At 36.3% G+C, this 13373-nt stretch overlaps 1 protein-coding gene across 5 annotated transcripts in view; it reads left to right on the top strand.

The window, feature by feature from the left end:
- The window catches only part of TAFA5 (TAFA chemokine like family member 5), a 436638-nt gene that overhangs the window by 339992 nt on the left and 83273 nt on the right, over window positions 1-13373 (top strand). For all 5 annotated transcript variants that reach the window (XR_011697518.1, XR_011697517.1, XR_011697520.1 and 2 more), the window contains exon 3: window positions 13083-13210. Coding sequence is in view for 1 of the 5 variants with exons in the window: in XM_071552572.1 (XP_071408673.1) it covers window positions 13083-13210 (128 nt within the window). In the remaining 4 variants the exon portion in view is untranslated. The remainder of the gene's footprint in view (window positions 1-13082; window positions 13211-13373) is intronic.

Genomic DNA, 13373 nt, shown 5'->3' with positions numbered 1-13373 from the left:
GGGAACTCGGGGTAACACATTCTAAGCAATGTTACAGTTGTTACCAAATGATCAAATTTATTAATATGTCTCAGCGCTGTGTAGTTCAGGTATTTGGAAATACTGTGACTGTCTGATATTGACAATGCTTTGTGGCAGTAAGATTCTCACGTCCATCTTCATGTTACTGTGAAATGCTTTGATATTGCTTATACACCATTATTGCAAATACATTTGTGTTCTGTCGTTTCTTTGACCAACCCTGTGCTACTCATTTTTTTGCCTTGTGAAATTGCCTATAAATTATTATTTCCACTTTCTCTTGTTCCTCCCTAATTAATATGATTGTTCCATCTGCAGTGCACTATTAAGAAACAGTCTTACTTCATGGGAAACCTTAGTGTTTGTCTTAGTGCCAATGTGGCAACTTAATGTAGTATTGGCAACAAAATCCAGCAATTTCTAGCTTGATATAGCTGCAGATTCTCCCTGCTTCCCACTTACTGCACAATGTTAGGAATATTTTGGGAATGACTGCTGTGAATGACTCAAGACTAATTTCTGTCCTTTCTGTTTTTTGTCAATTACTTGTAGCAAACCTAAAAGTATTTTTCCAATCTTTTACAGCAGATAAAAATTAAGAAAAAAAACATCCTATGCTGTTTCCACACAAAATCCTGCATCTGGTTGTTAATATACGATTCCCGATACTGTGAACTTTCATCGAGGTTAGAGATGAGAAAGATCTTTTAGGTCACCTAGTCCACCCTTCAGTTGTACATAGATTCACATAAGGCACAGTCATGTCCCCTCTGCACTGAAAGGGATCATTCTTTTCATATGGCATGAGTGCTTCACTGATACTGGAAAGAAGAGAAAAGACCTTTTTTCCTGTAAAGGGTGTGCAAGATGAAGTTGTAGCACATTGGCATAAAAGGCTTTTTGTTAATTGCTATTGTGCTAATGGTGTTTTGAATATGAATGTTTTGTAAGCAAGAAACAGGCAATGATTCAGATGAGCAGAGCCTCCAAGAAAACTTGAGCAGAACTGGAAGTGAAAGAAAGTCTTTGGCATTTTGCAATCTGGATTTGAATGGGTTGCACAGATTCAAGTAGTCAAGACCATACACATAATAAACAGCACACTGAAGCTGTGGAGTCCACTTACAAATAAAAAAAAAAAAAAAAGAAAAAAGGAAAAGAAAAGCAGCATTCATATGTGTGTGTTATACCTTTGTCACCAATGCTATGAGGCACTCACTTTCAGCAAGCTGAAGTGCCTTCTTGTCCACCTGGTAGAAATTGCTAGTCTCCATACTCTCAGACTATATGTTTTTTTTCATGAAATAATTCTCCCTTACCTTAAATATTTGTATGTTGATGAACTTAGAAATCTTTGTAAGATGCAGTTATAAATATCTACCTTTTGTTATCTAGCTTTTGACTAGGCAAAATTTAGGAATTTAGGATACACAATATGCATATATGTTCTGTCATTATGGCATAAGATATGTGAATAATCTTATGTTTAGTAATATATATTTATATTTCTGCTCTTGGAAGAATTAAAAATAGGTAAATAAGCTTTATACATATGAAATTATGAAAGTGTTTTTTTTCAGTTCAACAGTAAAAAGTATGCACATTATTCTACAATTTAGTACAAATTGCTTCTGTTATTCCCATAGAACCACAGTGGTTAAACAGAGTATCCTGCTGACAACAGTAAAACTTTGCAGTGAAGTAGTAATAACAACTTTTATTCCTGATGCAATAAATGCAAAAATACATATATATCCATGCTTAATTACATTATTAGTCATACAGGGTTAATTTAAAGGGCCATTTTGCTATGTGGAAGTGTAGAAAATTTCTGACGTTTCCCTGGAAAGACCTCTCAAAGTTGTTTCGGTTTTTTTTTTTATATGTTTAAAATGTTGAGTCTAAATGAACACTTAAATAGTTCAGTATTGCACTTAAGAGAAGCATAGACAACTAGCAGTGGTTGTTTCTTAATCTGCAAGGGGCTATTTCCAAGATGCAGACTCAGGCAATCAGTGCTTTGTTCAGAGGAACCCTCAAGAAACCCATTGCAGGTTTTGCCTTAGTCAGGACTGTGAACATGTACTGTTTCTATTGTTACACAGTGTAGATTTTTCCAATAATAGCTACAATATGCTTCCCGTTGGTCTTAGAAAGTAACAGTCAGTTCAGAAAGCTCTTTTTCAGGCAGTTATTATTATAAGAAAACAATTGCGTTCATTTAGAATGGAGTATTCCAACTTGCTTCCATCAACACCTTTAAAAGTTAATCCTACAGACACTGCACCATGTTACATTTGTGGGATATCAAACTCCTCTGTGTGACCAGTGTTGGCATTTAGTTGGTTTTACTTTGCTTAGGATGCGGCCTCATTAGAGCTGGCGGTGGACCACAGTCATTTTTGAAGTTTAGTTTCCTGTAGAAATGATACTGAAATCAATAGAACTGAGAAATTTTGCCTTTGCCATTGAATTGTATAAGCTGCCTTAAGAATTTGTAGAAACGTGAGCATTCTCTGAAAATCAGAACTGGATATCTTTCTAAAAGTTGTTATAGCTCAACGAGAAATTGTTGAGATTATGGCAGAAATTACTGGATTAAATTTTATAGCCTTCATAAAACTGAAGATCAGACCCAATTAATATAACTTGTTGTTTCTGTCTCTAAAATATGTAACTGTCCTGTTCCTTGTAAAGGAGTGCAGTGCAAAAAGGTAGCTTTAACTCTCAGTCTCCTGACCTGATCAACTGCTTCGTGCTTGGTGGTCTGATTTTTTGACAATTGGGACAGTTGCTGCAGAACTACAAGTGCTTACGGCACCTAATTTTCAGAATTTATGACTTAAAAAAAAGAAGTCAGAGTGTACTGTCTGTGCTATTACTGTCTCCTTTGGCCCAACCAACCTCCACTATGCAGCTTTTGACAGGGGACAGGATTCCTGCTTGCAAACACAGTGATCGTAGCATGTGAGAACATGCATTTCCTGCCCTGGAGAAAGGCAGCATTTCCCTCTTTTTCACCTTATGGCCAATCCTTCTAGTCTGATTTCCCAGGAATAAATTTGAAAATTTCAAATTAGATTTTCTGGTGGTGAAGAAGACAGGGAGACTATTGGCCTTTACAATACCTGTTGTAGCTGTTCATAGATTTGCTGAATATGTTCCAATAAATGACATATTGTGTTAGTTCAAGAAAGATTATTCCTTCTAATCAGTGACTATTTCTGTTACACAGCTCTTCTGAACGGTGTGGTATATAACACATAAAGTATCTTAAGGATTTTTATGAAGTGGAATCTGATGAGTCTTTGAAAAAAACAATTCTTTAGTGCATTAGGTACATAAGGTAAAAATGTCCACACAATACATGAGTTTTGGAAATGTATTGTATTTGTCTTTTTAGTATTTCTGTCTCATGTTTTTATGTGCAATATTATAAACATAAAGAAGAACTTTTTGTAAGTATAAGGCGGTCATTCTTTTTTTTCATTATTTTTTTACAAAATACTGACATATATACAGAGAAAGATTTACAAAGTTTTGAGACAAGTAATTATCCAAATTAAGTATAAAATTAGAAATAATGTTTCAAAATATATATTTGGGGTAAGGAACACTAATACCTATATATATATATATATATATATATATATATATATATATATGAAAAGCTTCCTTTCAAAAAAATGACCTAATCTATCAGTGAAAAATCATATTCTGCATGGCCATGATGTCACACTGCTGTCTGACAAGATGTGCAATTGACTGTGCACTTGTGATACAACACATCCATCTGTAACAGGATTTCCCATGAACAGTGTATCATCACAATTCAGTGCACGTTATTTAAACTAACATTTTTGTATTTAAACACATTTGTTCCTCTGTTGGTCAAACACTGGCTACTGAAAGCAGAAGTCATAAGGAAAGGCCAGCTTCCAAGCTATCTAAAGGTCAGCATCACCGTTCACTATGGCAAGTTTCCTGGGGCACAAGTTTCAAAAGAATCCTAAGAGATTATAGTAATTGTATTTTCATTGTGAAAGATGATACCATAAAGATGTCTCCATTTTTCTTTGTTTAACCTGTTTCATTATTTTATTAATTTCTTCCTTAATCTTTATTCTTATTGCACTGATTTCTGTAAAAATCCCGAGTATAGCCATAGCCTTTTTTAATATTTGATGAAAGGGAAAAGTCACAGGCTTACCCTAAAGAGCATACAGTGTAATGTAATACAGTATTTAGTCTTGTGGAGTAGGGGGAAATCACTTTGGGTATAAGTCTAGCTTCATTGCTGAGTCTCCTTTTCTTATACTTTTTCTCACAGTGGCAGCTGTTTGTCTGCTTCTGTGCTACTCATCAAGCTCATTTCAACTCAATTTGCTTGCATGTCCTGTTCTTACATATGTGACAAAAGGAGGGCATAGTTTCCCATTGTTCTGGCTCTTGACAAAGGAAGCACGTTTTACTTAAGAACAGATAAATTATCTCTTTCACTGCACAATATAATGTCACCACCATGTCACAGCAACAATACACATGCTGACACTGCACTTGGAAAATACCAAAAGCAATGAGGTCCACAGCAGAACCACTCACTTATAGCTTGTCCTCTAAATATACATGGAGAACATTAACTAAAATTCCCAGAAATAGCTGTCGAAAGATTAAAGACTAACGTATTTCCATCCTCATGCACACAGAGTCTCTCATTCAGATTCTCACTGCTTTGTCCGTGAAAAAGCACGTCTCAAATGAAGAGTACTTCTTGTTTTCTTTTTCTTTTTTTTTTCTTTCTTTTTATATTTTTCTGACTAATCGAGTTCAGAGTTCATTAAAGGTACCTAGTAAGACTGGGTGCATGAGCTCTCCACAGCTACAGTCCCAAGAAGGACCAAGATCCCTAGCTATTGTTTTGATGTGTTTCATGAGTACAGAATCAGATACTGTGCAGTCAAATATGAAGCTGCAGACAGGGTGAAGTGTCTAGTAATCCTTTGTCACCCATATCCATGGGTATTTACATTCTCAGGTTCAGTCTTTGTTCAGACACTTTTTGTATGGTTGCTTTTTAATCTTCCTGACACCTTTCCTTCAATCTAGCCTCATGATCTTTTAAAACCAGCTTCTTTCCATGGCACTGAAAACTCTCTACCATGTAACCTAGAGCATACATAATTCTTACTGTAGCTTCCTCCTTTAAATTCTTCCTTTGCTGTGGTTATCTTCCCTATATTCATGTTTCATAGCCAGGAGTTCTTGGGGTCCTTCTCCCTCTTCCACAGCTGCTCAGCCTTCTCTGCATAACATAGGGATGGTAATGAATATCTAGTTCTACTTTTAACAACAGTAAATCTTGTCCTCCACTGCAGTACTTTGCTCATAACGTCGGGAGTACTGAAACTGATATACTTAAGGGGAAACCCAAACCATTCTGGTATTTTACCTTCACTTAACTACTCAACTTTAGTAGCTACTATATATAGCTGGGCTTTGTCCTCTTTTTCCTTCATTTCTTGGGGGTTTTTTTTAATTATTTTTTTCCTCTTACCCATTTTCCTGTAACTTCCCATTAGAACCTTCCTTGTCTCTATGCTTTACATCTGTCTTCAAGTTCTGTTCTTCAGGTCTGAAATTGCTGTCTCTCTCCAGTTAAATTTGCTGTTCTGAGTGTGCTGGCAGCAAAGTAAAATGCGATGAAAACCTGATCTCTGAAGGGTTCTTTGCTGGCATATCAGTGATCAGATTTTTAGTAATTTTTACTTTGCTTCCAGCACACTAATTGAATACAGCAGAGCAGAACAGCAGGGGACAGAAACAGAAGATACTGAGTCCTGACAAAAGCTTTCTCTAGGGGTAGGTGTTCAATTAACATCTCATATTAGACAGCAAATGCTAACTACCCACAGACAATGTAGCACTAGATCATTCTCAGATTCAAAATCACTGAAAATGTACATCTGTGGATATTCAGACAAGTGCTGAAATCCTGGGCAAAGTTGTGAGCCAGGTTGCCCATTTAAACTCATAGTATCACAGAATAAATATCAAGTGGTAAGGGACCCATAAGGATCATTGAATCCAATTCTTAACTGGTATTTTAATATATAGTTAGAAAACACCAATTTAGAAGAGGCTGGAAGGACAGGTATTGTCCCTAAATAAAATTCAGCATGTACATTTTATCTGTATTTATCATTTATTATAATTGTTTAGGATGCTTGTTGTAACCCTGTGACATTTAGTATATTATACTAAATAAAGTGAATTTTCTTTTTCTGTTTCTGTTAGACTGCTTTATAAGCAAATAAAAAATATGTGTTATATTTGCTGCATTATTTTTCCATGTAAGCATATGTAGTAATTGCCAGTGAAAGGCTGAAGGGTTGAGTACAAATGCAGAGATGTATTACAAACTCAAATGAGAGCAATTATAAACAGAAGAAAGCTGGTCCTTGAAATTTAAAATGGAAACAGACATGAGTTAACTGTGAAACTGATCTGTAGATCACTTGCTGTTTCAGGGTAATACTTCTGTCATTCGAGTATTTGAACATCTGGGTGTAGATAAATCTAAGGTACCTATCACTGTATCACTGAGTCACACAGGATTAAGGTTTTCAAAGAACTGATAAGAGAGACCAGATACATACATTCTTGTTTTTACACTACAAAAAGTCAGGCATTACCTTCCTGTGCGTTTATTCTCCTGTGCTTTTGACTGTTTATTCATCCATTTATTTATGTATTTATTTATATATTTGGGCGGGGGGGGGCACCATAATGAGGAAATTCTTCTATTTGGAGACACAAACAGGAAAAAAAGATAAGAGCTGTTGAATTTCATAAGAGTACTTCTAGAATCTGGATTATACTTCAGCTTTGTTTGTTTAATTGTTTTTAAACTGTCAGTGTATATTTATTTCATAGAGTCTTACGAAGATACACACAAATATTAGGTTCCTCTTAAAATTTGACAGATACCTGGATGCTTTGCTAAGTGTGGTAGATTAAAAGTTTGGGGGTTACTTTTTAAAGTTTGCTTGAAGTAGTTGTTGCCACCAAAGTTTATTAAGTAGCTTCCGATGTTCACTAGGCTTAACCCAGCAACTTCTTACACCATCTAATTCACCTAAATTCCTAGGAGCCATTCATGTAACTGGCAGGAGTTCCGCTTAGGTAGTCCTATTTTGGGATTGATACAGTTTGATACATAATTTGGACATCACCTCCTGGGTGTTATCATGCTTCTCCCAAATACATGTTATGCATGGTGCAATCAGCACCATTTCTAATTAACCTGGATTTTCATTCTTTTTCAGAATGCAGGTGAGCGTTTAACGTGTTTCCCAACAACTGATTACAATAAGATTTCTCCCTCAGTGGAGCTGTGATCGGGCTGAGCTGCAGGAGAAGCCTCTGCCCTGTTGTTCAGTCTTTCAGTGTTGATCTAGTCACCTGGTTTAAATTTGTAGCTTTACTGTAGTCCATAGGAGATCACTTTTCCCCATATATGTCTCAGCCACAGCTCAAGCATCCCTCGCAATCTTGACAGCAAGAGCTACATGATAAAATGGGTGTCTAGACATTGCTATATTGCTCTTCTTAGAACTAAATAGTCTTCAGTCTAGATGCCCTATAAATAATTGAGACAAGCAAACTCTTTGTGAATTGGCACTGCCTTCACTTTTTAAGGGAAGCAGAATGACTGATGTAAAAGTTATTCAAGGTTTTTAATGTTTCCTTGTTGTACAGTAAAATAGATTGACATTTGGGGCTTATACACTATTACAGTCAAATTGCTGCTCTAAAGACAGTTTATGATTGCAGTGTCTTTCAGTACTGTGATTTGGTTTATCTTTCTGATGGCCTCTTGCTTCCTTCTGCAATAAAACTGATACATGTTTTTAAAAGAGTATTGCTTTGCATGTTTTTATTGTTGTTTAATATTTTACATATATGTATTAAAGTATATTCTCTCTTTCCGAAGGAAAAGGGGGCACAGAAATGTCTCCAGTCTAGTGACCACTAAGAATTCAGAGGTTTTGTTTCCAGCTCTGCAACAAATTCTTGTGTGACCTTGGTCAAGGTGATTAACCTCTGTGCAAAATGGGGACACTTTACCAGTCATAGGTAAAACTAGCTAAACACAGTAAGTTCTTCAAGGTGTTTTGGGATCTCTGATAGACAGGTACTGTATATGTCCCGAATCAGAACAGAGAAATAGTTGGAGCAAAAAGCTAGAGTTGAAATAAATGAAAGAAGGAAAAAGGAAAAATATGAGGTGAAGAGAACAGAGAGGCTAGGCAAAGAATGGGAAGATAGAACCAACTGCAAACAGTTATAGGTGTTTTAATTATAAAAGATGTGGTCCTATTCAGTGTTAGTAGGGCAAGAGAAGAACCCTAGAACAAATGTGTTTGTCTATCTACTTCTAAAGTGATGAATCCTAGCTCATTTCTAAACCTTGGGAATCAGGTATGCCAATCACCTTTCTTCAAAGTTCAAGGAAAACAGCAGTGAAATAATATACGGAAGTCAAAAAGGAAATATTTTCTCCAATGCATACATTACATCTTGCATGAAGTGCTCCAAATTATAATTGAAAAAAAAAAGTATGAAGGAGAGCATCACTCTGTAAGAATTGCAGCTCTTGTTTAAGAAGTATGTTTAAAACTGGTATATTTTGCTTGGGAGAATTTTTTTCCTGTTCCAATGAATCTTCTCTTTGCTACTACAGGCATCTGGAACTCACTGATAAACATGAACTAAGCTGTCTCTTGGGGGTTTTTGTTGTGGGTTTTTGCTTATTTGTTTATTTTTTTTTTACTTTATTTAGGCTCATGCACCACAGTTTTTCTTATATATATTCATTTTACACACTACCTTTCATGCATGGGAGCATGATGTATTCTGAAATCCTAAGTCTCAATACCCAAATGCTGTTTTAATCAATATTCTTATTCAGTTACAAAAAGTTACATTTTTACTTTTATTTTCAAGTTCATTCTCTAATGTTAAAAAGAAAAAAAAATGAGACAAGAAAATTGTAACAATTTAAGTGTTTTAATCTACCAGATTTTAGATGGCTGTAAGTTTTTTGTATTTATTCTTGCTGCACAAGATTTCTCTCATTTTTTTGCTATCAGAAAAGATTGATGATTTTCAGTTAAAAGTTGGAATAGAGGTGCAGCAATTGATAATTGCCTGAGTGTAGAGTGAATGTGGGAAAAGAAAGTATATGGGTAAAGCTGATTTTCTATAGGAAATGTGTATATAATGTTAAAACAGATGAGCAAAACTTACCTAGTTACATAATTTAGCACAAAGCAATCTGTGGTATTTTGAAACACTACTCAGTTGAGCAGTCTTATGTTGGACTATACTTATCATGAATGGAAACTTTTTTTACTAATAACGGAAATCCATTGCAAATTCCTCTGTCTTATAAAACAGTTAAGATGAGTAGCTTGGCATTAAGTTGATACACTCTCTGCTTGCTTCCACTGTCTCAAAACGGTTTGTCTGAAAAACCCTTGAATGGACTCTCTTTGTTCTCCAGTTCAAATGGCAATACCCGGGAAAGTAATTCTGCCATGTGCCGAGCACCGTCAGTTCCTGTTAACTTCAGTTTAAGTGAAGGGGCACGGCCCTTCTTAAGAGATGCAAAGTAGTGTCAGCACAGATTCTTAGGCTGAAATTCAGTTCTTTGCAGAAGGTCTGCACAAAGCCTATGTATCATTTAAGTGCCACTTAATTCTTTACAATGGAGCTCGAAGTGGATTTGAAGAATCTGATAGGCTTTTTGCTCTCTTGTCTGCAGAGGGCTGAATTTCACCCCTGGTGAATATACACAGTAAAAAGGCAACTACACTGCCTCAGGAAATACACCGTATTCCTTTGCTTTGAATAGTGTAACTCAGTTTCAATTAATGGTGAAAATTCTTTGATACTATGCTGATAAAAATCGTTGTACACTTTGCTCCCTCCCTATACTGCAGTTTAGCTTCATTCTGATATAGTCAGCAAGCCAAAAAGTGAAAATGTAAAAATAGATGTAGTCCTGCAGACTGCAGGGGACAGGACCTCCCTTGTGCCTCAGTGTATGAGGGACTGTGTGTTGGTGAGGCTCCTGGAGCAAAGTGACAGCTGGGTGGGAAAGCAGAATGAAAGGAATGTGAAAGCCTGTAAGGAGGAAGAGACTCCAGGGGGATGCAGCGTGGGGAGATGCATGGAGGAAGCTGAGTGGGGCATAGGGGTGCCACTGTCTGCTACACGTGCTTGGGATTATTCTTGAGGGTGTATTCAGGAATTTGCAATTGTATGTAAACATTTCATATCTAGTACTATGGTTTGGATTTTTGTGTTACTGGTATTGATCAACACTACTGCTGGTTATGTGTCATTAATAAATTAATAAGCTATTTTGATACTGATTTTCCTTTAAACTGTGTGAGCTGAGTAGCTTTTCCCTGCAAAAGAAGTTATTCTGATTCTCAAGGCCTAAATGCATGAATTGCTCTATACACTTAACATAGAAATGTTTTAGACTTTATGTTCTGTAAAATACTCTTGGTGCGTTCTAAATTTGCAGATACAGCCAATACCCAGATCAAGGATCCCATATATTTGTGATATTACCAGTAGCTGCATTCTGAGATAGGAAGCAAGCAAACACTGAGAACAATTTGCAAAGATACTTTTTTTTTTAAGGTCAGTTCAGATTATATTTCCAGAAAATCCTCTCAGCTGAGATAGTGGAGGCAATCTAGTACATGTTTCTGAGTTTAACTAAACGAACTAGAGTGGACCAAGGGTTGGACTTGATGATCTCAGCGGTCTTTTCCAACCCAATTGATTCTATGATTCTGTGATTCTGTGATTCAGTCTTTCAGTGATCCTTCATATTGCTGAAACATTAATAGAAGTAGCCATTTCGATAGGTGTATTGTGAAAGATATGCCTGCAAATGGGCAAGGCTTGAGTTAACATTTTAGTGAGCTTTTTCTGTTAAGCCTGCAACTGGATACATGCCTTCACTGAGAAGGATGAGGCTATTATCTGTAACAGAGGAGATGTTAGTCTCAAAGACTGATATGATCCAGTTATCAGTAGAGCAGTACCTACGGAGCCCAAGCACAATCCAGATTTCTGTGTATTATGTGCTATAAAAACTGAGTGGATTTGCTTCAAAAAATTGTAGTTGTAAAAATTGTCTGAGAATCATTCCACCAGTGATATATATATTGCCTAATGAACAGTGCAAATTCCTCTGTAGATGTTTGGGAGCTGAAGTGTTTTTACAATGAAAATTTTAATATGAATTTGAAGTTGAGCTTCCACTGAAAGAAAACAGTGTTTGTTATATTGCTAGACATTACCAACAGTTGTACTGGAACTGAGGACACAAGTTGTTTCATGTCAAAATATTGGAAAATATTTTATTGAAATACTTTAAATTGCACTTCTATTTTATGCCATGATGCAGTAGCATTGGAAACTGTACTCTTAGTAGTTCCAGACAGAGGTAGTCAGGCTGACTCACATATTCAGGTGAGCATAAAGCTGCAACTCCCACTGGGATAGATGTGCACTTTTAATCTCTTGGTCCCTAGATTAGTTTGGTGCAGCACAAGCTTCTCGTACCCTTGTCTGGGTAAGTATTTCTCCTGTAGTTCTCTTTTCAGCAGGCTCATGGCTATTGAAGGCATGTTGTGTGTATTGCTGTCACAGATCAACACAGAGGAGGGCATGATCTGTGTCCCTGTATGTGGAACAGGGTCTGGCCTTGAATCCTAGGGCACTTATGTACAAAATGAAGTGGTGAAGCTTTCTTGCAGTACAACTAAGGAATCATGAGATGATCTCTGAAGGAACTAAAGATCATTTTCTGTGAACTGTGAGCCTTACTGTGAACAAAAGTTATTTTGAGGGACTTTGCTTTGTTTAGCTTGAGTTAGAGAACCCTGCAAGTGTGTGTATCTCTGTATAAGTGTTTTATGAAAAGTATCCCTACAATTTTGACTACAGGGGAAGAGCGAAAGAATAGCTGAATATTAATGTTAGTAATATTGTTTAGTATTCTATGATAAGGAGCCCAAATACTACAAAGGTGAACTCAAAAAAAGTAGTATTATAGTCCAGACAAAAGTCTGCAGGCATTAAAGCCCCTTTTCTCCCTGCCTTGAAGAAAAATTTCTTCCTATAGCTCTTTTGCTTTTACTTTTATGCAGCTAGAGGTCCATGGTTTCAGACTGCTTGCTGTGTGTGACTTTGAGGAAATTTTGCAGATCTGGCTTGCCAGAGACACTAACATTAAGAGGAGACACAAAACACATACCATACCATTTTTCAATTAGGGATCTTTCTAACTAGAGTTCTTTTTGCCTGTAGTGTGTTTTCATGTCTTTTCCCTCTGCTTATTGTCTCCTTCTCCCTGATTTCTCAACCTTTGCTTCATTCAACACCTGTCTGCTTTATGTTCCTAGTTTCTGCCCCTAACTATAGCCCTAACATTGAAAGTATCATGGAGTTCCACAACATCTGTCATTATGTTGACCTCTAACTTTGTTATAGCTTTTTTCTTTCCACTGTATGCCTCATGTCTATTTACACTGTAAGGACTTCAGGATAAGGAGCATCTGATCAGGTTTATGGAAAATCTAACACTGGATCCCAATTTTAGGTCACTTTTAGGCTACCGTAATTATTACTTGGGACAGTAAGTCTTCAATTGCTAGCCCCTCCAACGTTTTCCAGATTGGAAGGAGCATGAAATTAGAAAAAGAGCTATTTCTATGTTCTTTTATTTAATAATAGAGCTGTCTTTTGTTTTATTGCTGGCTTTTAAGTTTGAAATGAAATTTGTTGCCACAGCAGGTGTTGTAAATTATTTTGTAAATTGCCTAGAGCTGTCTACATGATAACCTATTGCTGAATTATCAGATGATGAAAATAGACAACTCAAATGAGAGAGTGTTTAGAGATAAGTGAAATGTGAATTCTCCTGCCAATTGTTTTTGGTTTTGTTTTTTTCTTCTTCCTTTTCTGTTCCATAGCACGAATTATCAAAACAAAACAGTGGTGTGAAATGCTTCCATGTTTAGAAGGAGAAGGCTGTGATTTGCTAATCAATAAATCAGGCTGGACCTGTACACAACCAGGAGGACGAATAAAGACAACCACGGTAGGTCACTTCTTGGTTCTATACTTCTTAAATTTTTCATTCACTGTAATTTATTGAAAACAAAGACTGAGACTTTTAATTGTTTTTCAGCACAGTTATGTAAAGTCTGTTGCCTTATAATTAATCTGTATGCCCAAGTGTGCATGCTGCAATACACAGCAAT

The sequence above is a fragment of the Pithys albifrons genome, chromosome 3 (assembly GCF_047495875.1).
Source record: "Pithys albifrons albifrons isolate INPA30051 chromosome 3, PitAlb_v1, whole genome shotgun sequence".
NCBI classification, from domain to species: domain Eukaryota; kingdom Metazoa; phylum Chordata; class Aves; order Passeriformes; family Thamnophilidae; genus Pithys; species Pithys albifrons.
This window is presented reverse-complemented; position numbering and strand designations above follow the sequence as displayed.